The sequence below is a fragment of the Aquila chrysaetos genome, chromosome 3, assembly GCF_900496995.4.
Source record: "Aquila chrysaetos chrysaetos chromosome 3, bAquChr1.4, whole genome shotgun sequence".
Taxonomy (NCBI): Eukaryota; Metazoa; Chordata; class Aves; order Accipitriformes; family Accipitridae; genus Aquila; species Aquila chrysaetos.
The window spans coordinates 36,010,155-36,037,098 of NC_044006.1; the positions used below are offsets into that span (position 1 = coordinate 36,010,155).

At 42.4% G+C, this 26,944-nt stretch overlaps 1 protein-coding gene across 7 annotated transcripts in view; it reads right to left on the reverse strand.

Annotated features, from left to right (window-relative positions):
- The window catches only part of RARB (retinoic acid receptor beta), a 334,393-nt gene that overhangs the window by 75,011 nt on the left and 232,438 nt on the right, over positions 1-26,944 (reverse strand). The window contains exons 1-2 of one of the 7 annotated variants that reach the window (XM_030007662.2): positions 19,184-19,813; positions 11,292-11,381 (exon numbers count right to left, since the gene is read on the reverse strand). The exons of 1 other annotated variant lie outside the window; for it this stretch is intronic. In XM_030007662.2, coding sequence (XP_029863522.1) covers positions 11,292-11,381; positions 19,184-19,340 — 247 coding nt within the window. In that variant the 5' untranslated portion in view covers positions 19,341-19,813. Of the gene's footprint in view, positions 1-11,291; positions 11,382-19,183; positions 19,814-19,873; positions 19,890-26,944 lie in introns of those variants that run through there. 5 more of the 7 variants (XM_030007661.2, XM_030007673.2, XM_030007666.2 and 2 more) reach the window with 5 other exon arrangements.

Consider the following 26,944-nt stretch of genomic DNA (forward strand, 5'->3'; position numbering starts at 1 on the left):
CCTTTTCTGTTATTTTAAAAGCTAAAAGAGGATCCCACAGTTTTTCACTACGTGCTGCTCAGGATTCCTACAGTATGACTAAAATAACAACAAAACCAGCAAGAAGTAGAGGTTATGGAGCTCTGAAGCCCAATCTGCAAGGTCTTACTAATGGACAAACTGCACACAAGGTCACCTAAAAGATGCCTCAGACCAAGTCATTTTAAGAGTCATGCCTAGGGCACAGGCTGCTGCTGCCAATAGCTATCTCGGACAAGGTGCAAGCCCCGATAGGCACAGCTGAGTTGGCAGAAGTCTCTAAAGCCGAAGTGCTTTTGCTGTGACGAGTCTTGTCAGTGAAAAGAGTGATACGGACAGCTGGCTTCTGTCCCGTCACATCTGGGAGAAGAGGGGTCCTGCTGAACTCTGCCCTCCGCCTCGTGAGTACAAGAAGCAGTTAAACACACTCTCTGCTCCGATATCCTTACCCTAATGAAGTTCCAAGAACAAATCTGGCCATTGCTCCACTGCAGGCAGACATACCATCAGGACAGTATTTTCTTCCCCCACCCTTTTGCATCTCAAGTATTTAGACAGGACACTATTTTGGGCAGGGTCTCAGGCTGTACAGTAACCGGTGCTGCAGGACCTTCAAGCACTACTCCAATGCAAATAATGGTAACAATCTTGATCCTGCCAAGTCAAAAGGTATTTGAAAGAATGAACCTTGAAAGGCCTCCATAACCTTGAGGGGGGGCATTACTCGCAAAGCAGGTTCTCAGAGCACTTTCATTTTGAACATTTTAGCATTTCAGTGTTAAAACGCAGACTAACTTCAAATGATAAGTCTAAAAAAAAAACCCAAAAAACGCTTCTTCATTTCTTCATATTCGGCAAATGCCTTTGCTGTGTGTATACCAAGTTGTGTTTGCCAACTGGAACGGCAGAAAAGAAGTGTTTACGCTCATCTGCTGCATCTCCCTCAGTTTAGAACTGGGAGAGAGTGAGCCGCATCATATTCCTTCATGCCTTTCATCAACAAAATTGCCAAGTTTCAATTGCAAATCTGTACTGTTAACCTGCAGAGTCATGTAACATAAGTCAACAGAGTCAGTGGATACTGATCTTGGCCATATGACAGGAGTGTAGCCCTTTGAAACCTTTATTCATATCAGGTGATTAGGGCCAGGAAATAAAAGTTCAGCATCCTACTACCAGCATAGCAGAGCTATCCAGATTTGTTTGCAGTAAATCAGAAGACAACAGCATCTATCTTTTGGTTATCCTTCTGTTCTAGTCTCATAATACAATTTCTGTTCCTTAGCAGCTGCTTCATTTGTAGCACAAATTTTATTATTCACACAAATATCCTCTATCGGTTGCCCAATGAAGGGTGGGGATTTTTTTATAACATACTTTTCCGTTATGCCACAACCTGGCCTCCTAATAAATCCAGTTGTTAGGCATGCAAATTCAGTGACCTGACTTTACAGTGCCATTTATTAAGACACTCCAGGGGCCCCACCTGCCAGCGCATCTTCCCTGGTGGCATTCCTGCACAGATCACAGATGCCCTGAGTGACTCTCCCTGGGCCCCGCTGTCCCAGCCACACAGCACAGCATGCAGCACTTCTGGTCCTGCCATATTTAGCAGCATGAAAGATCCTGCTTTCTTCTACCTATCTGATCTACAAGCGTGGTCCCTGCCACTCCAGTATGTGGATATCCCATGACCATTCATATTTTTACCTTTGTAAGACCCAAGTGAGATAAGGGAAGAGCTATTCTTCTTACTTTACAGATGGGAAACAGAAGCACTGAGAGCCTAAGAGCTTGATTTGCTTGGGTCTTAAATTCCTAGAAAAATGCAAGCAGTACCCAGCTGGGATTTTCAACAGCAACCGACAACCTAGCTGTAATTCTAGCAATATAGCCTTCCGTGTCTTGCCCCAGGTTACACATGGGATACATAACAGAGCAGGGAACTCAGTTAGACTGTGCTCAGTCCCTCTAACGTGGGGGCTCTGAAGCACCCCCAAGTCTGTGCGCGCACCCCGCTCCCCTGCCGACTGCAAGGCAGGCCAGGGCTGGGTGCCTTCTGCCCCCGAGCACCGCCACTACTGCTGGCAGGGAACTCCGGAGAGATGATGAAAGGCTCGTCTTCATTTTCTGATCTCCATGGCCAGCTAGGAATCAACTTTCTATAAGACTACCCCACCATATATACAATTACACAGGAATGCCCCAGCAGACAACAGACCCACCCTGAGAGAAGTCCCAAATCCTCTCCTGAAGGCAACTCAGCAGCACCCATGCACGTGGGGGCTGTGTCCCACACAGGCATAAGCAACACCAGAAACTGCCACAAAAACCTCTACTCTTGACTATACTGTCCAAGCCAACATCAGCCTGATATACCACCAAGACATAAGCCTGAATCTACCAGGCTAGTCTTATATATTGAGCACGTATGATCTGGAAATCACCAATATGCACCGACCGCGTATTTCCGAATGAAAACACCCCGAAACCTTTTTCCGAAGCTGCTGCATCGTTTTGTTGTGTCCCACAGGTATTTGGCGGGGAGCCGTCACTGCAAACACCTGTGGTGCCTCTCCCAGTAAAGCCAGGACTTCTGGCAACTACATACTCTACAGACATATTTACTACAGCTAGCAGTAAAGGAAAACAAGGAGGCTGCAGCCGCTCTGTAAGAGCATGTTCGTGTTCTGCAGTTTGCTCAGGAGGGTATTTTCAAACAGGAGTAAGGTTTACCCTGGTTTGCAATGCCTGGTTTTCAAGCACCAGCTCCGCTAAACCCAGGGGTGGTATGTTTAACTAACGTAGGAGATTTGTGTTTGCATCACCTTTTCAAAGAAAATTATACTGGTTTCCAGGCTGGTGTTGGTTTTTGTTGTTGTTGTTTTTGGTTTTTTTACAGTTACATCAGCAAAGCAGTTCTACATTTGGGTTTATGTGTCCGTGTAGCCAGAAAGATGCATTTACACCTGAGCAAACGTGGAAGGCAGAAAGCTTGTCAGGATTAATTATATCAGGGATAAGAACTGTGTCTGGTTATACCTGTGTCACTCTCAGGACAGCGAGACTTAATGACGCGCTAGTAACTGAGAACAGGAGCGTCTTTCGCTAAATAAATGGCCAGACAGACACCATGAGGGAGCCAGGGTGAAAGTAAGTGTACAGACAGGATGGCCGGAGGGTTTGGCAGGCACGGTGGAGTTTACAGGGCAGCAGCTCATCACTTTGTATTAGGAGCCTACCTTCAAAATGAAAAAGAAAACATGTTAAATGAAAAAAATAAATCGTACGGAAAACTGAAGAAAAACATCCGAAAGATGCTAGCTCTGTAGTTTTTTCAGGTCGGTGATTTCTGCCTGGCCACTACCATGCAAAATTGCATGAGTCTCAAGTGAAAATTCCGCATTATTGCAAAACTGAAAAACAGGATCTTCTTTAAAAATATTTATATAATTGTGCCATCATGTGCATGAAGTTAGATTTTTTGTTTGAAAATGGACTTTTCTTCCACTTCAGGCCTTGTTTGCTTTACCAGTGAATTCCCAAGGTCAGATCCTCATCTGAAGTAAAGTGGCGTAGGCAAAGCAGGAACACAAATGTAGAGAGAATGAAAACTCTGGCCTCTTTATTCTTTATTTATGAAAATGGAGCCTATTTCTGTGGCCTATTGGTACAACTGTAGTGTCACAAATTCAGCATGTTTTCCCTGCAAGATCAAAAATAAGAAAAAAGGCACATTGTGAGGGACAAAACACTTAAAAATAAAAGGGGTCTGATTCTTTTTTCAGATCTGTTTTACAGTGTTGTCACCCCACCGATTCCAAGAAAGACTCTTGACTTGTAAACATAAATGGGAGAAAACTCAGATCCAATATCTTCAATAATAAATAAAAATTGCAAGGGAAATGAAATAGTTACTATAATCTCAACACACATTCAGATATTTTACTAAGTCATAAAGTCTCCATTTATAGTTATTAAACGTTTTACAGTGTTTTGAGGACTTTTCTTTTATCTTCAAATCTTTTCAAGCATCCAAACAGAATAATTCAGAGTATTATACTAAAGGAATGATTTTATTTTTCAAAACTCGCCTCCTATCCAAGTTGGTATTAGTTTTCAGTATTACTATGTCTGCCGAATAAATTTTTTATTTTCTATATATTCAGCATGTTCTTATGACACCATTCATCATGACTTTTTGCTGTGGCTTGAATCCAGCAAGAAAATGAGTGTTTTAATGTCTTTAATCACGTAATACTATTACACAGTTGTTCAGTACCACATGGACAAAATAAAACTGTTGTGCTCTATTTGGAAATGCAGTAAAACTGACTTGCTCTGTAATATTTTACATATCATTTTATTTCTCAAACTTCAGGACTGTTAATTCAGAACATTTTGATCTTCAGGTGTTTTTAAATCTTAAAATTAATAGAGTGACTCAGCAAGAGCCTATTCAGTGATCAAAACTACTTCGAGTAAGTATAGTAGCAGTTAAAAAGCTTATCATCCCAATTAATTTGTATTACAGCCACACTGCTGGATATCACTAATTGATTTATATACCCTCCTTTCTATACCCATTTACAAGGGCAATTATGAACTCCATCACATATGTTTAAATGGGTTACATTAGAATAATATCTAGAAACTAGACTGCTGAGCTTAAAATCTTTAAGAACAGGTAAATTCTTCATTAATGGGTATGCTATCAATCCACTACAAATGGCCTATAACCTTTCAGGCGGTACACGGTACTAATATTTCACTTTTCATGGGCAGTTTGGGGTTGACTCCAACGATGAGCTCCACCACTATTTTTAATTGTTTTTAAAATTGCATATTATAGGCAGCAATAAACACTTACAAATTAGTATTATACCATCCACAGCTTTCTGCAAAGCATGGTTTCTATAAACAAGTTAAAATGCATACATCTGTAAATAATAAGTATAAGTATGCTGAATTTAATGAATAAGGGCACTAAAAGAAATTGAACAGTAGGGGTTCAGCAATTAGAGTAACTGCCCATTTTATTAAAAATGTATTGTTTCCAGCTTTCACTTTAGAAGGCTTTTATTGCTCTGCTAATTCTAAGTTTTGATTTCCTTAGAAAAGAAGGTCTAACTCCTTATTTTCTTTGACAGTCCCCTGTCACACAGCCGCTTGCCTTTTTTACAAGGCAACGGACAACCGTGAAGCTTTGTATCTCATCGCTCGGGATCGCACTCTCGGGCCCTCGCTGCAGACCTTTTTTTTGGCGTTATGCCACCCAGAGGTACGATTCTTTATAGAGTAAGGTTTCATCCCACAGTGGAGCTGGGATGAAACCTGCTGAACCAGCAAACCCCAGGCAGCCACCCCCAGCCCTTTCCCAGAGGTTACCAACCCTCCGGCGGAGCGGGCAGGCAAAGAGCACGTGTCCAGCTTCCCAGCCGTGCTGCTGCAAAACAGGACCATTTGCTGAAGCTGGCAAGGCTCGGGGCCATGAAAGGGAGCCAGAAGTTTCCTCCTGCCATGCACCAGCAGCCTCCTGCAGAGGACAGGGCAGCGCATAGACTGGGAGAAGCAAAGGTAGCTTCTAAAACCAAGCATGTATCCCGGTACACATCTCCCATGCCCACTAACGTTATTGCAGTGAACCTCTGGGGTACCTCTGCTTGTATATAGGTGGTTTACATCCATGTAGCTCACTTCCCGAGTAAGTGTCAAGACTATTCTTTACACTAGCTTAATTGCACCCGCATTGCTGCACTGCTGCAACGGTGGGGGTATAATTAAAACAATGCATTATTTCCACTTAGACATGACGTAGTAACAGGAAAAAATGGCCTTCATCACTTGAGCAACTGGAAGGGCAGTCAGACCAAAACTTAACCTTTCTGACATCCTCCAGCACACATACATTTGCAACATCTGAGACCGAAACAGGGACAAACTCTGTCCTCCTCCATCCCCTCAGCATGTCAGACGAGGACAGAGCATTACTAAGAGCAGCTTACCTCAACATTTCTGATGCTAATGTAAGAAATTCAAGTTTATGGAATATTTAAGAACTGAGCATCACCAGTATCTTTTGAGGGGGCAAATAAAATATACAGTTTATCAAGCCGTAATGCTTGCCTGAGTGGAATTTCAATATTTCTGATTTGAATACCTGCCAGACAAAAGATGATAACACAGTGGGGAAGGCACCATGAAAAACTAAGGCAGTACCAGATTTCCTCTCCTTGTAATTCAGAGTCCTTGTCATTAAGTTTATGTAATATCTTATATCTTTTTATTCTTATTATTTTTATACCGGCATTTTACTTTCTGCCAGTGTGGTTAAGCTGGCAAACATCCCTCTGCCCCTTTTCGTAGTAGGTGCAGCAGAAGCTGAAAGCTGGGAAGGAGCTTGGTGTCCTAGAGCCAAGCGGTAGCAACACCGTGATTGTGGCTCAGAGCACACCTCTACTCTCTGCCTAGAAGACCAAAGATCAATAAAATAAGACATTCACAAGAGACTGGAGACAAGATAAGTACCGTGACTGGAGAGCACGTTTTCCAATATTCTGTTCTTCTATTCTCTACCTGCAGTAGATTTTCCTATTGAACCCTTGGAGTGAGGAATGCTCATAATTTTACCTGTATGTCACCTGTCAGTACCATTCTCACTCAGAAGAGAAAAAACAACACACACACTGTACTGTAGGCAAACACGTACGTGCTAGCAGTATTTCCTAGTCAGCTGGTCTTTCTTATTCAATACCAACCTTCAACAGTGACTTGGTTGGTTTTTTGCCCAGCTAAGCTGCTCACAATTGACTGCAATATCCCACCCTTACAAACAGGGAAAATGTCAACCATACTTTATATAGAATATGGCAAAAAGGAAATACTTTATTTCCAAAGAGCTGGACAAGCAACGTTCAGTCCTGACACCTGATGTCCCAAGAAACTGAAGGCGAAGCTTACGCTTTGAAAAAGGGAACTTACCTTTTTCAAGTGAGATTAAATTCCAAAAGATCTCTGGCTACTGTGCTTTAATAATTTTAAAATGTCTGTATTATGATTATCCAATATTACACGTATGTATATGTTTCACAAAACATACATTTTTTAGGGGGAAAAAAATGCCATGTTTGAGACATTTGGGCCATCGTCTTCTGTAGAAATAAAGCTCATTTTTACAAAAGCTTTTCCAGTTGTCACGGTTGGAAAGATATGTTATTAAATGTAAATTCATTCAGTGCCATCTTCCCGAATTTGCTGAAGGACGACTTTAGTGCCTCTGCTGATACCGAAAGGATTCTGAAGCCACAGCAAAGTATTATTGACAACACACCGCGGCTATTAAAAAAATTGCGGATAGTAATGAAACTGCCTATAGGACTATCCATTTCACTTTAAGGTGCAGAAAACCTCCAACCTGTGGCACTAGTACTTCATGGAGTGACTGTGACAAGGCAGAGCAGCCATTTTAAGGAATTAGTAAAATCTAATGGCACAGGGTTGTTAGTTAGAAATCATTGCTTTTAATTTCTTAGTATTTGCATAAGTCTGACAACTGTACAGCAGCATATAATTGCCCCAAACTGCAATATACCTAGGTAAGCTTTCCACAGAATAAGTTTAGTATGCTTTCCTTCACTTCCCTTTCTAAGTTCTGATCCTGTTTTGTCTCTTGTTACAGAGACCTCTTGGAATTTGGGGGAAATCTTATTAGTTCTTTTTCCACACTTTAACCCACCAGATATGACACACTTGTCATCCAAAGATGACAATCTATAAAAATAATAATTTAAAAAAGAGTAACCTGTGAACTCAAGAGATGCTCTCTGAGAAAACTCACCTCTGACCAATTTACCCTGGGATCAGCCCCTATGGGCGATCCCAGTGGGACAGGGGCACATTTTGGAAAGCTCTCACACCACCCAGGCACAGGGGAGACCCTGCTGTTTCACAGCACCCCCGGCATTTGCAAACCAGTTTGCCTGATCACTGCCTTCTATTGTTTCTTGAGATAAGCAGGGCCCCAGTGAACAATTAAAGCTTTCAATAAATAATCTGTAAGCACATTCATTTGATTTACTGTTATTTGATACAGCAGTTAGTTTCAATGGGGCAGTTACTATTGATCACATAAAGTACTACAGACAAACATGAAACACTTCCAGAACTCCATGGATTATTACTCTTTATCTGCCACTCATCTGGGTTACTTGTAATGGTTGCAAAATTTAAAATCAATAATAACAATTAGCGTTCTGTATACTCTCAGGAATGAATCACGTGAAATATGTTTCGTTACAAAAATGAAAGGCTGGAGTGCTTGCAAGCATGGAAGACTCTTGCAAGTAGCAAAACTCTAAAATAATTTCTTCTGGTATCATAAAGCATCCAATAAAGGGGGTAAAGATAAGAAAAAATATAGGTATTTTAAATGCACCTGCAAGCATACAGACAATTATAAAAGCGTATTGGTAAGATCTTCAAAGTAAATTGAAGAGATTTAAGAATACAACTTTCAGCTAAGCCGGTGAGAAAGAAGCACTGAATTTTTCCTTAGAAAATTCTACTACAAGCCCTAGAGTTTCATACCCACTCCTTGACCTCTACAGGAGTTTTGGGTTGTTAACAATGGCAGGACTTGCTCCTATGTAGGGAACTGAAGGCATAGGAAAAGGTCTAACTACTCTTCCCACTAGCTTTTACTGGAGAGACTATCACCAAAAAAACCTGGTATCTAAATGTAAGAAATGAAAGCAAAACTAAATTAATAAAGCTGGAAACCGATTGTAATGGATATATGTTGAAAAACACCTTTTCTCTTAGCTTCAGATTCATATAAATTAGTTGTGAATCTAATGAAACGCATAGAAATAACAGTATTTTGAGATCTCTGCTAGAGTAATAATTCTAGATAATTAAAATGCAAAGCAATAAGAGAAATGTTTTATCATTAAACTGTAACCAGAGCTCTGTGTGAAATCATCCATTCAGAAGACTTGTTTTTCATCAATTATTTGTTATTTATCTGATGTAAATATAAGAAGGTCTAATTAAAATGTATGACTCCTTATGCAGCTTCTTGTCATTAAGACCAATGAAAGCATTCTGAAGACCATAATGAAATAATTATGTTTGCCTTTAAGAATCCTCTTCAACAACACATGGCAGTACTACACTAAATTAAAACACCAGGAACTAAATTTCTCTTGCATCTATTTCCATTTTCACTAATTATACCCCCAAGCTTTGCAACAGACCAGGCCCTAAAATTCTTTTGAAGCTGAAACAGCCTCAGGAACAGCAGCCTTTTCATAGTAATGGACTTTGATGAAGAAACAAAGGTAATGCAGCCCTGGAAGCATTAATATTTCAAATAGAGTTATCATGTGAAAATATGTGTTTATTTGAAAAACGGGGAAAAGATTGTTGGTAAAGAGCCAAATACGTGTTCCAGGGAAACCAATACTCTGATTTAATCTCATTTAATTGCGTCATTCCTTCCTCACCTCTTTTCGTCAGAGTATTTTCTTGTTCTGCACAGAAATTAAGGTTAGAGAAAGCATAACAAACACAGTATTACTGAGCAGTGTCAGTATATCATGCTGTAACTAAGCTCTGTTTTCACATTTTGGTAAAGGTGAAAACAGCCCCTGTGAACAACTGCAGCATTCATACTGGACTCCATTTCAGGGAGAGGGGAACAGCTATTTTCCCAAACCATCCCCAGACATGCAGTGCTTCCTAACACATAGCTCGTGCTTCAACCATGAAGTCTTGCAGGACCTCTCCAAAACACAGAGAGAGGAAAGGATTCGGATAAGGAGAAAAAAAACCAACACAGAAGGATGTGAGTCAGCTCTGACTTCTTGCAGGCAGCCAAAGGCTTCGTTTCAAAACTTCAGAGAGATAATGGATCCTTTTTGGCGTGGTCACAGAGAAGTGAATGTAGCAATACACGCAAAGCATAGAAAGACGAGCAGTTCACATACCTAACCTGCATAGCATGTGACGATATATGCAACTGTGCAATCAGAAAAACACAGCCGGAATGTGCTCTCCAAATGGAGAGAGGAAGGCTGAAGTTCACCGGGGGATGAGGGCTTGGGAAAAGTATATTCTTCTGTTAGCTGCCCTCATCAAAGACACTTTACACAAATACCTGAAAGACGTAGGTGATTTGCCACTTGTTCTGCATTTTACATCTTGGTGTTCAAAGTGTGGGGTGAAAGCAGAAGGATCTTTAAGAAAGACAGGTCTCCGAGACTTCCCAGACAGCCACTAAGGAGGATCTGACTTATACCCTGATCCAGTAACTAATAAAATTTCTTCCTCAAATCACTGAAAAGTGGAAACCCATCAACAAAGCAATGCAAAGGAATACTCTGAAAGATGGGGGAGGGGGAAGAAAAACCTCCTCAGACCAAAAGTTGAGAGGCAGAAGTATGAACAACTGCTTAAAAACAAACAAACCAACCCCCTTCCCCCCCACCCCGCTCAGGACCTGATCTTAACAATAAAAAAGCTCACACATGCGTGACTTTTTTAGCCAGTCCTTTGACTGGTGCCCCAGGCCAAAAACGCAGATTGGTGGATCAGTGCTCTCTGCTAGGAAGGCAAGGTTTGTAGAGAAGATAGGATCTTTGATTAGAGCAACCCAGAGAGCTGTGCAAAAAGACCCCTGAGAGTCGCGCTTTGGGGGGGGGCACAGGCATTTCCCTACGCCTGAGGCAGGGTCCTGGGGACAGCATCCGCCTGCGGATGAAGCGCCTGGGCGGCCGCGGCCCTTGCCAAGGGGAAGGTTTGGGCAGGTCTCGCCAGATGGCACTGTGACACAGTTTTGCAACTCCTTTTTCTTCGTGTGCGAGCGAATGTTCAGTCTTGGAAAGACAGGCAACTCTGGTCTTCATTGTGGGGTTTGGGATACAAGGTGAGGAATTAAAGAGGTGCTGGGGAGATGGAGAAAGGCGAGCGGCAGAGGAGCCTGCTCCCTGCCCCGGTCTCTGCCCACAGCCAGTCCCTGAGCAACAGCGCTGGCGGCAGGAGGCTCCGAGAGCCCCGAAAGCCAGGGTACGGCTGCGCTGTGCCTGAACGCCTCTATCCCAGATCAGTATTTATGAGCAAGTGAAAAATTTAAATCAACTCAGATGCTGTTACATCCACTTATCGCGCAGGAACCTGGGAATCCCTCTTGGTATCGGTCACCAGCAGGCAGAGGAGTGATTCTGGCACAAGACTGGAAGATGACAAGAAAGTCTCGTAGGAAAAGAGATACACACCTCTATATGATGTGCTGCTGTGCCACCAGCCAGTTCGGCGGAGGAGACCACTGGAATGGTGTAATGGCCATTTCAGGAACTCACCACAGGCTGCATTCAGATGGAAAAAAAAAAAAATCACAGGATTCGAGAGATTTTTTTGTGTTATTTGACTGGTTTTTTGTTTTGTTTTTAATTGAACCATTCCTTCCACTGTTTCTATCTTACGGGCACAAATGGCTTTCTAGGATTGAAGCACCCGCTGAAGCAAACCCGAGTTTGCCACTCAAACTGTGGCAGTTGTCTCTGGTTGGTGCAACACCGGGCAACCTGTTTAATTGCTCCACACCTCTGCTATATATCTTTAAATGGATAATGATCCTTCTTTCTTTCTTTCTAAGAAGAAAAGAAATGTTGGATATTCATTGTGCTGAACATGCAGCACAATGGCATGAGCTTTTACTGGTATTTTGTAAACGTACCGGTACATAAATACACTAAAGGCTCACTCACACGACCGCTCTGTGCCTGAAACTCTTATTAAAATCAAGGGTGGAGGGTTAAGTGCATTTAAGTGCTTCACTAGATAAGGCTCTAAAAGACAAAAATACACTTAATTTGTCATTTTATCGTTCAAAGGTCCTTGCTAAAAATACAATGTGAGCCTAGAGAAAAATATTATGGTTCAATGGAAAGAGATCCTCCAAACCATTAAAAGAAGCTAAGCGGTGCTAAAAAAACTTTGTTGCAAGACATTTCTCTGCTCTTTTTCTTAAGGGATGCACTTAAGAGGGTAAAATGTAAGTCACTGAAAGTGCATAAAACGGAAATCCCTCCAAACTATGGACGGACTTTAACATCACGTCCTTAGTGGTGAAGATCCAGAGCACTCTGAGAATTTATAAATACTCATTCAAGCTTTAACCTATTAAACCTATACAAGTGTCACTTGCATGTGTGTATTTAACTTACATAGTTTTATAATATTCAGTTTATATATGGTATAAGCAGGGGAAAGAAAAATCACCTTGTCCAAGGGGAACAGAAGGTATATTATATACTCTGTGTCTAGAATTCTTTACACAGACTTGCTGGATTATATTTCCATCTCTCTTAACAAAAGTATTTGAAGAAGCTGTAAGGCTCAAACAACACTAAAAGAAAGCAGGGTCAGCTATATAAGGGCTGGCATTAGTTTGTTAAAAGGTTTTTTCCTACCCGCTCCCAAATAAAGGGACAAAGAAATGAACATTGTGGGAATGTGTTTCTAAACCACATGATATCCTTATCAGATTGTCATGTACAAGGGAGGTTCTCACACAGGGACCCCATGCTGGTGAGCTGCCCCGTCACATGATGCGAGTTCTCTGTTCCTATTCAGATTACTAAAATGAGCTGAAGGAAGCTAGATTTTCCCTTCCTCCCTCCCCCCAAAATAAGCAAAATGCACAGTGACCAGTCATATTAATTCACTGCCATTGGGAAAACAATCCTGAGCAGCTGCTAATGATGAGTGAGTATGTGAAGAAGATAATCTAGCTATTAAAATCTATACCACAAATTTGAAACTGTCTCAGATTAATATCTGATGAGCAGACTTCAATGCAAGGAAGTAAACAGAGAATCGGAGAAATCTGCGAGTCAGACAAAATACAGGGAAAAAAACTCAGCTGACTTGTAAATTTATAGAAAGAGAGTAATATGTTTTTATAAACAAGTCCTACTTTGTCTTGTAAGTGTCTGTATTTCCAATGTTGTGAACTCTGTCATTGAATTACTTTTCCATATAGTTTGGGGGAAGGGGGAAAGTCTTTTAAAAATTTTCGATATTAAATGAAGGTTCTAAATAGTATTTAGTCATTTAAATATGTGGCCTGTTTTTAAAAGTGCTGAGGGAGCTCCTAAATGCTCAGCATATTTGGAAATGAAGCCATGAAATGTGGATTTAGGATGCTAACTTTAGGCTACTGTTTCTGACATTCTTAACTTTTGAAACACATTTGCTCATGCAATAACGGATTAATAAAATCCCAGACCTCAGATTATTTTTAAGAAGACAGTTTAAAATCCACATTTTTGGATGAAAGTTGTTTACTGATTACAATTAGGAGGAACATCTAAGATTACCGTGACCAAAAAACTGCACAGAAGAATCATTCCTACATGATACCAGTTTGTTTATTTTGTACCTAGAATATGGTTCTCATAAAAAGACAGCAGCAGATGAAAGACATTACTCTTGGTCTGCCTGCTAGAAAATCCAGCTCTGCTACCCTCCTGCCTATCCTTTTTCTTGCAGTACAGAGAAAATGATTATTCTGTTACTTTAGAATAGTTTTAAGCATTTTGTGGCTTGTATTTTTGCGGTTCCATTTGGTTTGAAAGGGCTTGGATTTCAGCAAGAAGTGGCACAGGTCACACTGCATGGGGACAGACTTCACGCACGTGAGCAAAGGTCAGAATCAATCACAGCTCTGTATTTCCAGGCCTACTACTTTTGGCAGTTTAGCCGGCCAGAAGGGGCCAAATTAGTTGCTTCCCGAAAGGAGTACACATCAACAGGGGGCAGGAATATAGTCAGCTTCTCAACCACGCAGCAACGAGAGACGAGGGGAGAGGATCTCCTTCTCGCCGTAGCCACTAAGCCATCTAACCGTTACGTGCGAAGTTTTCAGCAAAAAGTTGGAAGATTTCACAGCACGGTGACTCGAAAAGGACAATAGGCCTATTTAGGCAATTATATTATGCAGGCTTTGTTACTGGGCAGCCCTGCTCAGTCCCAGAAAGTCTGGATAATCAAAAGCGTCCAAGTACAGGAAGGGGAAAAGTACAACCCCACCCTCCCGCACGGCCGCTGCCAGGACCTCTGGATTCGAGGGGTGAAGTCTCTTTACCGAAGCTCCTTGGCCATTTTACACACCAACCGATACCCCTCCTCGCGGGGCTGCGCGCTGCAGCCTAGCAAAGCGCTGGAAAGCCCTCCCAAACCACAACTGATTTGGCCCCAGCAGCCCGGCCCTGTGCCTGCGTTCGCTGCGCGGGGGCTGCCGCCAGCCCCCCGGGCAGAAACGGCGAGGGAGAGCGGGAGGCTCCCCCCGCATCGCACAGCCGGTCCCCACGGCCACAGAGATCGGGAAACTCATCGCAGCCGTGCTCTGCTTCTGCGGTCTCGAGGGGACGGGGCACGGCGCGGCCGGCCGCGGCCCTTCGGAGCGCAACGTCCCCCTTCACCACCCCGCTCCCCAGTCTCGACGCCGGCTGCCTACCACCCGGGTAGACGAGACCCCAGCAAAACCCGTCCCTGGGGGTGCTTCGGGAGGGCGGGAGCATGACGCGCCGAGCGGGGCGCCTCGCTCGCTGCCCGTGCGGCCGCCGGCAGAGGCCGGCCCCGCCGCTCGGCCGGGCCGCCGTGCGGGCGAGGGCGCGCAGGGCGAAAGGAGGCGGCTCAGCAGCGAGCGGGGATTTCACTGGACGCGAGGATGACTAACTTCGCCGCCTGAAACATTATCTCTCTCTTTCAACTCCTTAACTCGGCCGAAAGCCTCTTCGAGGCAGCGCCGCGCCGGCCTGGCTTTGTTCTGACAAGTCGCACCTTTGCTGCACAGACTCATTAGGCAGGCAGGGAGTCACCCAAAGATACGCTGCTTTTCCTCCACGCTTATCCCACCCCGACTGCACCAGCGAACACCTCTCGTCTTTTTTGTCTGCGGGAGTTTTTGACGGTGGTGCGTGTCCACTAGAGCTTTCCCGTGCAGCAGCTGAATGAGGCTAACCGCATCAGAGTCTAGGTAGAGAACAGTCCTTCTCGTTTCAATCAATTTGAAAGGAAAACATCCCCGTGCCGGTTTTTTGTTGAATGAAGGGGATCAGAAGCAAACGCTTTTCATCACGTATTCCAGGGCATTAAGCTACGAGTATAAAAACGTAAACAAAGGCTGTATCCCTAAGCAAATCAGTCCTAGTGATTTAGCTGTAAAGTTTATAGATGAACTTTAAAGAAAATAACCTGGTTCAAACAGATCTTGCCTTCTGGGCACTGGCAAACACACCTGCAGCAATTCGATACTTGGGAATGCAGATTACAAGTCCTTCACTTCAAAAATGTTTGGTTTTAAATTCAGAAAGATGAAAGAAAATAAAGTACTGAGCTTTTTTTCTGTTGAGCGCAGATGTTGCCAGCGTTTCCAGTGGTCGCAGGGAACGAGAACCTGACCCAAACAGTGCAATAATCCGGAATTCAGAAGGAAAATGCATGCCTTCTGCAGTCACATCTTCACAAACCTTCTGAAAGTTAATACCTACTAGATAACTCTCTGGGCAAACACTTCCCACCAAACCAAAGTAAGAACTGTATACTACACGAGCTTTCACATCCTATTACGTTCCGCTGCCGTATCCATAACTTTTGCCTTCATCAAATTTCTTCTTCTTCTAAACCAAACAAAATGCGGTAGGCAGAAGTCTTCTACTTGATATAATTAGCTGAAACGCTATATACTACTGCCAAACAAACTTACTCTTGTTTTGGGCCTGCTCATTTGGTTTTTTGCCTGTTTAATTAATGAAGACTAATGAAGACTTTTTTTAATAGGCTTTTCCAAGGCCAAATCACCATTCCTTGCAGCTCCTCTCTCAGGGCCTGTCCTGTTCCCACTTCCGCAGTATTTAGCTAGCTCACATTTCACCAAAAGTTACTTGTTTTCTCTCAGTATTTGTTGTTGCTGCACTAGGAGGGAGCAGAAAATTCTACCTTACTCAAAAAAGTAGAAATTACTCATTCTTGCAATCTTAAATCTTTTGTCCTCTTAAGAACTATTCTTGTCTAATTTGATTATATTGACCTGATTTTTATCTTAGGAGAAAAGCAGTGAGAATGACTCATGATTAAAAGTGCAGTCGGTTCTACTCTCATTTCTGAGTCCATAATTTTCTTCGCAAATAAATAATTTCTTTTTAAACCTACAACAATGTAACTAATATCACATAAAACATAAACACATATGAGCGCAAAATTAGGTATTTTTTTGTGTGCTCGTAACAGATCTTGCAATACACAGTGGCTAACATTTGCAAACCCATAGCAGGTTTTTCCTCCCACAGGGGGGAGGAAAAAAATACCACACAAGTTAAGGTCATGTTTGGGTTGCGCCTTACCCTCTATTTTTACTTTGCATACCCTCATGGACTAGAAAATTCGTGATGCTGCAGGAGTGCGCTTGCTTAGTGAATCATAACGGGATTAACGTACTGAAGATGTGCTGAAGTTGGAGACCTACAGCATTTTGCCCTAACCCTGCAATGGCCAATTTTGCCAGCGTTTCAGTCAAAGCCCTGATGCTGTCTGGGATTGTTACTGGCCTGTTCAGAGTCTGCACTATCCGTGTATTATTCCCTCAAGAACCATTTACCTTTTACTCTACAATCACGTCTCTATCAAAGCAATATTTCTAAGGCCTAAAGCAACGGCTGCAGGTGTACTGCTTTTATGGCAGAGCCAAAAATAAAACAACAAACTAGACCCAAAAAACTATCTATTACATGTCTAATAATTTCAAAATTTCGCTATGATTACCTTTCACTAAATCACAGAGGTCTTCATAAAAATAGAGAATCAGGGAACACTTGAGTTAGAATTAAACATTGCGATCTTTGTATTTGTAAGCACTGGAGCAACGTTTAAACCATTAAAAGCTTTCTGGACCACAAAAATTCTGGTTTTGTCATTATTTTCATGAGATGCAAGATAAAAATCTTACACATTGAGAATATTTTGTATTTCATAATCCATATTTACATATATTTACCCATACACATAAAGTGCTTACACTTTCTTCAAAATTAAAACCAGAACTTGCTCTAGAAATCAAACAGTTTTCTTCATTTGGACCCTAACTAAATTGCTTTTCCACATTTCTATACCATTAACTTTCACAGTTCAAATTACAGCCACTGTACTATGATTCAGGTTTCAGCCTGAATTTAAATTCCCATGCAGTGAGGATTAATCCTATTGCTTACAAAGTTACGAGACTGGATCCCTGAATGCATTTTCCTGTATTTTTTATTTACTCTTGTTAATACAAGTTTCTTTGATTAGCTAAACTTTACTGTTATCAACACTTGTCTCTTATCACAGGCCCTAGTCAAATGACATATTTACCACTCATTCCATTCTGATAAGGGTAATCCTGTGTTTAACTTGCCCAAGAACAAACACCATATATTTTGTTTTTAAGAATCCTGCTTCTAGGTATTAACAACATACAAGAGAATGAGCAGGACATTTTTAAACCATAAGTTATTTGAAGAATATTTTGTGAATGTAAGCTTTTAACGACAGCATATACCTTCTACTCCAGGAAAGTTTATTTAATTCCAAGTTTCCGCAATATCACCGCTGAAGTTATACTAAAGTTTAAACCGCGGAAGGAGGAAAACACGTTTTTAGTAAAACATCTGTTTTGGGTTTTTTGTTTCCCCTAACTGAAGCTCTCCCATAGCTAGTAACAGTATTTTGAAGAAAAAGCTTTGTTTCGTATCTTGTTTGAAGCATTTTGAAAACAGCATGGAGAAAATAAACATCCCATGCTGAACTTCACAGTCTAATTTTAATTGTAAAGACATCAAAATATTTTCAGTGTTGTAGGCTGGTAGTCACTGATTTTTACAATTCTGTTTTCATTACTCAACCCACACAAACGTCATATGGTGACTGAAAACTTTCGAGCAGAGTGAAAAACATAGTATTTCACCAAACATTTTTAAATTTCTTTTTTAATTACCCCCTCCACTTCTTTGAGATAAAGTATACCAAAGGGAGAACTCTTCTAATTCCTAGGTAACTTTTTAACATACTGCAAAACAAAAATTTCAAACAGAATTATACAGTTAATGGTGTACTGAAGTGCCCGAGAGCGTGCTAAAAACATTTTGATAGATAGCCAAGTCATTTATCTAAATCACCGTCAGAGCAGTGAAGCATCCTGCAAGCTTTTATGCAGAGTATAAGGTGATGCTTTCTAGCACTTTTTATCATTTCTCAAACTTGAAATTGTAGTGTTAAAATACTGCCACTGTTTACCATCTCTGTATTTCAGCCACAAATCAAGACCCTATAACATAATAATACATTTTCAGAAGTGTCCTACCACTAACTCTCCCTCTTCGTTACCAGTGCAACGCTGCCTGAATCTCAAGGTATAGAAATAATTGATGGTTAAACTCAAAGGGTGTTCACAGTAAGTAGTTTTCTAGCAAAACAGCAACTTCTTAGAGCAACAAAGTGAAGAAGAAAGGTGGCAGCAAGGTCAGTACAAAGAAATATTGCCTTTTCTTAGGAAACTTAAAACTACTGTCTGATTTTTGGAATGGCACCTACCCACAGCAATTCCATGTCTTTGCAAGAACTGTACAGAGCAGCATTTTAATTGCTTGGCTGCTCTGCTAAAACGCACTTCGAGACAACATGCATCCAGTTTATCAAATGTGGTACAAAATTAGATTAAGGAGGCAAAGAAAAAAACTACCACAGAGATGTTATGTAAATTCATCCTTCACTGGCTGGAGTTTTGCAAGTATTTGCTATTTTATATTATAATTTTATGTGTTCTTGCTAGGCTCCACAACTGTTGTTAGGATCAATATGCTACATGAGAAGGGATAAACAGAAAGCAGTCGGGTGATTCTCTCCTTTTTCCTTTCTTGCCAAAAGGAGAAAAAAGGCTTGCATACCACATTTTGCACAAAAACTCGACCCACCCCTCATTACCCCTGTGCTTAATTACAAGTATTTCTTTTTTAAATACATGCAAATAAATTATTATTAATAATAATAATAGTAGTAATAATAATAGTAATAATAATAATAATAATTGCAGCAGCTTTAAAGTGGAAAAATAACAGTTGGGACCTACATTGAGCACTGTGCCGGTGTTGCCACTCTGTTTGTGCCAATCCACTGAAGCATGCTTTGAGAGCCTTCTCCTGGAGCATGCAGGAAGACGGACTCGCAGTGTAGAAATCCAGCATCTGAGCAGGGCTCACTGCTAGAACATCCATACAGTCAAACATGATTCCCCCTGCACAGAATGCCTGCAAAAGTGCTTTCCTCTAGGTGTGGAGGAAAATGGCACATAAAAGTACACCCAACTCCATCAAACTCTGCCCCTTTTTTGGCACGTAGGCTGTTGGTCTTTTTCCCAGACCAGAATCATGAATTATGACAGACAACACAGCTAAAAGCCTGTAATTGATCCAAATGATCATTTACCATTTTCCAGGCTGCCCAGCCAATCCAGCAAGATGGGGGGAAGCCAGCCGCATTCCAAGTTTTAGCTCCCATCAATTTCCCCCCCAAACTGCGTTAGAGTCAGTCCCGCTCCTCGGGCGCTCGCCGGGTGCCCGCCGCCTCCCGCGCCGTGCCGATCGCCCGCCTCCCCGGGATAAAACGGCTCCGGTAGGGACTTGGGATCCCCCTCGGCCGTGAATAGATCCTTCTGCCTCTGAACAGCTCACTTCCTACTACTTGTGTCACAGGGAATGAAAGATTGAATTGCCTAATATATGCGAGTGAACTTTCCGTGAACCCTTCCCAGGCTGCTAACCTTCAAATGACCCAAGCGGTCTGACATCACCAGCTCCCAGGATTCTCACACGCCTTCACGACTCCCAGCAGCCCTGCAAAAAAAGCAGGCAGGCGGGCAGGCAAAGGCTAGCCCCAGCCCTGCCGGAGTCGCCCCGCTGCCGCTGAGCGGCTGGCAACGGCGGCTGCCGACGGGGAGGCCAACTTGCAGAAAGACCCAAAATAATAAAGTTAAGAAAAAAAAAATAAAAAACCCAACCAAAAAAACCACCACAAAAAACCAAACAACAAACAAACAATGAGGAGGAGGGGAAGGGGAGTGGGAATTGAGACGGAGACGTTTTCAGTGGTTGTGCAGAATGGAGGATTTTGAAATTCCAGCTCAATTTGCTAAAACTTCTGTGCCTCCCCCCCGCCCGCCGTGTTCTTTTCCTCCCTGGAGAGGCCACGGGCAAGGCGCAGGCGCCCGCTGCCATACCAGAGCCGTGGACACGGGCTTCGCCCCAACTTCTGGGGTGGCTGGGCCGGGCTCGGAGCAGGCTCATCCTAACACAGCCCCTGCGCACACCAGCAGGGACCCCCCCCTTCCATGCCACCGGCGGAGATGATGGCCGGTGGGGTGCCAGCCCCACTCCTGGCAGGGACCTCACAGGCCTGTGCCTCCCGGGGTGCAGGGGGTCACGTCCCACCTCTCCTCACCATCCCTTACGCTGGCTCCTAAATCACCCAGCGCTCCCAGGCCTCCCCCATGCGCCAGATTTGGCAGGCGTCATTGGCTGTCCCCATCACACTCAGCCCGGGGCAGGAGGCAGTCACACATCCCCTCTTCTCCCCAGCCCAGCCGCCGCCGGGTCCTGCCTGTCTCTGATTAGCAGAGAGGGGCCAGGGCCGCTCGCGTGGCCCCGGAGAGGCTGTATCAGCTTTCGGAGGGCTAATGAGCCCCAGCTCCCCGGGAGCAGGTCCGTGGGGAACGGGGACCCACCCCAGGGTGCCACGAGGGGAGACCGTGTCTGTCCCCTCCCCCGGGCACGCAGCCCCGGCCACCCCTTACAGCCATTCTGAAGTCATGGGGCTGCTCCCACCAAAACAGCTACTGAGGTCTCTGCGAAACCACGCTGCCAGCAGCCCTCCCTCCTAGCAGGAGTAGGTGTCAAGGCCTTCCCAGGTCTGTGGCCGGGACGCCACAGCCAGCACCGCGCTGGCCCATCATTTGCATCGAGCTAGCAGGGAGCCCCGTGCTTTTTAGGTAAATAACCGCCTTCTGCAAAGTCTTGCTCGCAGAGAAAGACTCCATCAAGGCCTCCGCCAGTCCTTATTCCTACGGACACTTTAAAAATGAAAAACAACAGCCTGGGAACACTCCCTCTGCCCCACTGGAAAGGATGTGAGCTCAATGACCACGTGCACGCTTTCATTTTAAGTGAGTAAGCCAAGTCGCCTCAGCCCTGGCAGACTGAGCACCGGCCTGGAGCGAGGTTTCCTGAAGCATGGAGGAGCCTCGCTTCCCACCCCAAAGCTAGCTCGGGTTCAGAAACTGGAAAACAAAACCCTTGATTACTGCTTGCTTCTTGAAAAGCCCAAGATGGGAGTCGGGCAGAGCCAGGGACGCTGTGCGCACACATGGCACACAATTGGCGACCGTAAAGAAACGCTGGGGAGAGACTCACTCTGGGACCTGCGCAGGCACTTTAATGGATGCGGTGTCCCCTCTCCACAAAAAGTCCTTTGATGAACCGAAAGCTCTCTGACAATGCCTGCAGATTGTATTAACAAAACTTTTCACACAGGTTCAAGAATTAAAAAAACCCCAAACCCAAACCCCCCACACAGCACATGCACTTGTTCCCTGAAACCAATATACCCACGTTGAAAACCAGCGGCCAGCAAAAAGACCTGCTGCAATCTGGAAGCTAATCCATTTGAAGAGATAAAAACAATAGCTTTTCTTAGCCTCCTTCCCCCTCCGACAAGAGGGCTCTGGCTGTCCCTGCAGCAGGCAGCCTTTCTTCCCGTCTTCCCTCCAGGCTGAAGAGTTACAAGCGCTGGAGTTTAACAGCATCTTTTTAAGGACTTTTAAGGGCCTTCTTGGTCCATTGGGGGGTCCTCTCCCAGCCTGGACTCCTCCAGCTGAAGAAGCCCCTGACACTCTGTAATCCAAAAATTATGCACAGCACATGTTTATCGAAAAAGCCATCCTTTAGGGAAGGCTTGTTTAAACCATGTCAGCACCGTAAGCAGCGTTTGCTGTATTAAAAAGGCAAGTGGAATAGTGGCTAATTTTTTGTTAAAATCTCAGCTGGCTACATTGCTATGATTTTGTTTTGAGTAGCAAAGCTAAATTAAAAGACAGTATTTTCTAACCAAATGACACAGAATGCACCATAAGATTGGAACATGTAACATGTTGCCACAAAAATAACTGGAAAGGATGATGCAAAACACAGTATGTTTTTTCAGTCTCTGATTTAGGGAGAAAACGACATTTTGTGTGGACCAAGGCTCTAGGAACAGTTTAAGCTTCTGCCAAGAAAAACATATTGCCCATGTGAGTTAAAATAAACAAAATCAGACAAACAGAAATACAGTTAGTTATGTTTATTCCATTAGCAGTCTTATAATACCATATTTAAAAATAAAACCTGCCTGTTGTACCTCAAAATGTAGGCTGGCAACTTCTGAAAGTAAATGTCAGGAAGTCACGCTTAACTGCATATGAATTGAAAAAGATTGCTTTTTCTCACTGTATCTAAATGAGCCAGGTAGCTCATCATTTTTTATTACGAATAATAGTTGTGCTAATGCTTATACTTATTACTAAAACCACATGTAATTAACAAATTCTTCAAATAGCCTAATGGTTTGCTCACATACTTTATCTACAATACAGTAATTTATGTGTATCATATTTCACTCTGAAATAGCATGATACTTGTTTTTCTTAAACAGAGTATCAGGAAAAGCTACATTCATAAAATGGTGGGTATTTTCTAATTTAGATTAGGACTAACCATAATTATTGTGATAACTAATAGCCCTCTAATTCAAATGTAATGAAACTTTAAGTATTGCCACATATTTTAAATGCCTACCCAGGTCCCATAGAGGTGCGAGTAGGCAACAACTCTCCAGTATCTTCCACTTTATCCATGCAAAGAAATTGTGATTTCACATCACCACTTTGATCTGTTTTCTCTCAGACCGTGATGGCAGAAACTTTACAATAAACATATTCTTAGCCACAAGTGAAATAAAAAGCAAAAGTTCAAGTCAGAAATCTATTTCCTTTGGTGTTACTGTATATTTGTCAGTGTGACATAGCACATTTGAAACCCATAATCATAAAACAAAAATTTACAGCCAAGGTTTAGGGTCTACATCTGTTTCTCTGTTTTTTGTACTGCAATTACCCACTGGACAATTCAGAAAGCAGCACTATGAATCATGTACTGCACACATGTTTGTGCTGGTCACTTTTTTGTTAGTACAAGAGGCTGAGGATGCCGTAATATGCTTCACCGAGAAAAAGAGCATTAACTAGAATTAGGATGAGTGCACTGGGCTCTCTAATAAAAATGACTTTACTAGAAGCAACAGAGTACTCCTGGAATATTACAGGCATATTTATAGGATGGAAAAATTAAGAAGTACATGCAAAAATTCTCCAAAATGAAGTACCTCAGGGGAAGCGGACTTTTTTTTTTTCCATGCATTTTACTATTAATCAAATGTAGCACTCTCTTGAAACAGTTTTGACAGCAGAGTAAATGGTTACTAGTGAATGATGTGTGTGTTTAAGCAGTGAAAGCAGAGACAAAGTGATGTTTTCTTCTACTCCCTAGGCAAGAGCTGACACTAAGCTTGCTGCCTCAGCTTTGATACTCACAGATTCCTTTGTGTCAGTTGCTGGGAGAATCACTGGCAGTTCACTAACCCTGCCTCACACACAGGGGCTTTGATTTTTACCTCTTCATTGAGAATAGATGTTAATATGAAACAGTACTTGTCTGCCTTGGCAGTTTTTTTTCTTTGGTTTTTTTTTCCCCTAACTGGTGATACAGGGTTTCAAATCTGAAAACCTGAATCCCCCTTCACTACATGTATTTTTTTGTGTTGTAGGATGTTTTCCTCATGTCTCAAGCACATGAATGATGTCAAAAGATTATAGGGAAGAAAATCACTGGATTACAAGAGAAGGACTGAATATTTAAAACTCCAAGGTAGTCCTGAGGAAATGGGTATCAATCCTGAACAAGAATGGCCCTGAAGAAAATAAAACAGTAAAATTACTGGCACAAAATGGCACAAATGGCATGGAAAAACATGAAGTACAGTGAAGTTAAGTCAAAAAGGTTTTTTTTCTGACTGCTATATGCTACTATGCACAGCTCGCAATAACTGAAACAGGAGTTTGCACGTAACAGGAAGAATTACTTCAGGCCTGAAACGTAACAGCAATGGGTGTAAGACTATTCAGTGCAGAGCAGTATTTCATTTTAGATGGGAAAAGCAAAGTTAGTCAGCTCCAGACTCAGAACGCAGGCATGCAACCAGTCTGCGAGTCATTTACCGATAAAGGCTTTTTGTCTGTTTTAATCTGTGGATATGTATTCGTAAAGATGCCTTTAAAGCTGATTGCTTAACTTAAAGACTATAAAAATAATTCACCTCCACAAACTTCAGTACACGACCACGTTTCTTAGAATTCATACTGTGTTTTACACTCCTCTGGCCCAGAGCCAGAGGAAGAGAACTGTCCTGCATGATGAAACTGGAACTGTATCTGGTTCAGCAACCCATTTCTAAGAGCTACTAGATCTTTCTAAGGAAAATATAGGAATCCCTAGTGATTGGCGAAGTATAACTCACCCATAGGTCCTCTAATAGCCTGTTCTCTAACAGCAAATCACTTAAGCATTAAAGCATGAGATTTAATATCCTTTCCAAATTTGTTTTTGGTAATAGCCCTGATATTCTAGATATTCATATATAGCCAATGTCTTTTTGGATTGTGATAAATTTGTAGCTCTGTGACACAGAAGGAGATAGTAAGTTATTGGGCTTTGAGACAAAGAAGGATAACTATTTTTTTAAAAACACTGTAAAACTCATCCACGTTGCAAATAAAGGAAAACACAGACCAAACTGCACCTCTGTGAGGCCCCAAAGGCTGACTGCTGTAGACTCCAGAAAGGTTGGCAAAGAGGCAATGACATCATGTGCCTAAAAAGGGGATGACATGCATTTTTGAAGGATATGAAAAGAAAAAGCATTATTACATTAAAAATTGGCTACATGCTGACTCTACACTTGCTGTTTAGGAGGATCCTGCAGTGCAAACACCATTCCTAAATGGTTGCCAGAAAAAAACAGAAGTGAGGAAAAAAAAAAGTTTGTTTCATTTTGTTTTCTTTTTAAATGACCAGAAACTGCTGTTTCAAGGTTTAGCCAAGAAACAGATTTTTACTGCTAGCCTATAAATCCCTCAAAACATAGAGTTATAATGGAAATGCTGAGGTAACTGGAGTGCCATGCATGGCACTGACACATTGCATTATATAATCCAGGGAGAATGAGGGCTGGGAGATCTATAAAATGTAAGTAGAAGCAAGACGTAGGAAAGAGCAGAAGAGCAAGCAGAAATATTGAATATTAAACTGCAGAGAATACTACTTCTAATAATAAAGTTTCCTATATGCTGAATATACTTATGGTTGGCTGAAGGCAAAAGAGCACAGAGCTCCATTAAAAAATAAAATAGAGATTCCAAAAGGCTATTCGAGTAACTGTTTTGTTTCTGCCTTTTTTTTTAGGGACAGGAAAAAAAAGAAAGTTACCTAACAAAAGGACAGTATTTCCTGATGTTCTGATATCCTGAAAGCTGTCTCACAACGTGTAAATAAATAACGTTAGAAAATGCAGAATAAATGGAGTTCCAAACATAGACAACTTAGAACCCTAGTTCTAACCAGAATCAGAATACAACAGTATTTGTAGAGGTTCACTAATGGCAGCTTAAACTCTTAGTGAAAAGTTAGCCCTAGTGGCTTTCTTCCAACAAAAGACCAAAGTTACCGAGCAATAACTGGAACTACAGCTCAGTGCAGACATATATCCTAACAAAGACTAAACCTTACTTAAGCCTTATTTAACCTAAGACAGACCTAAGCAGCATTTAGGGCTTGTGCTCCTGCGCTGCTGCAGGGACAACCCATGTAGAGGGATCCCAGAGGCCAGTGTTAACCAAAACACACTTGCACAGAGCTCTGGTCACATGAAGCCCGATGCAGATTGGATTAGATTGGATTATGCCATTAGCGTAAACTGCAACAGATCCACAGCTCGGCAGCTTGACACACGTATTCATGATAATCCAATTCCCGCTTAGCTAGCTCCCAAACCTACATCAAACACTGAAAGAACAGTTCAATATCCTACCTGTGGGCATGTTAAAAGGCAAAATGAAGGAGTGACTGGAAAATGCGCTGGCATAGCTACCTAGCTAGCAGAGGTAATGACAGTAATGACAATGTGGTGACACCACCTGAAACCCCCTGGTAATGATGGTCATCATGCCAACACCTCTGCTCTGCCTGTTGCCCTAAACCACTGTACAATCAAACCTTCCTTTTATCATGCAGATGTACTTTCTGTTTGGGCACAGTTTGGGGAACAGCATACATGAATTTTTTCTGTAAATGAGGTAGGATTACCTAGAAGCTGAGGTAGCATTTGGCAAACTGGCATCCCTTTTCTTTTGTAGAATATGTGCCATCGATACTGTGTGAATTAGCTTAGGGCACACGTCCTCTGGGGAACATTGTTACCACTGTAAATATATTGACATAGCCTGAAAAGTAAACTTTACTAATGTGGTCAGTTTTACAAGCATTCAGGTTATCATAGTGTAACTACTGCTGAGCAGGTAAGGGATTCTGTATATCCCTTTTATGCTACAATAACTGGGTCCACGATTGGGCTGTTGCAGATACAACTCTTTAAAAAAGGAAAGATTGCTTTCTCACCGCAAGTCATTATACCAGTGTAACATTCAAATATAGACAAGATCTCAGCAAAGGTCAGGCTGGGCTTGACT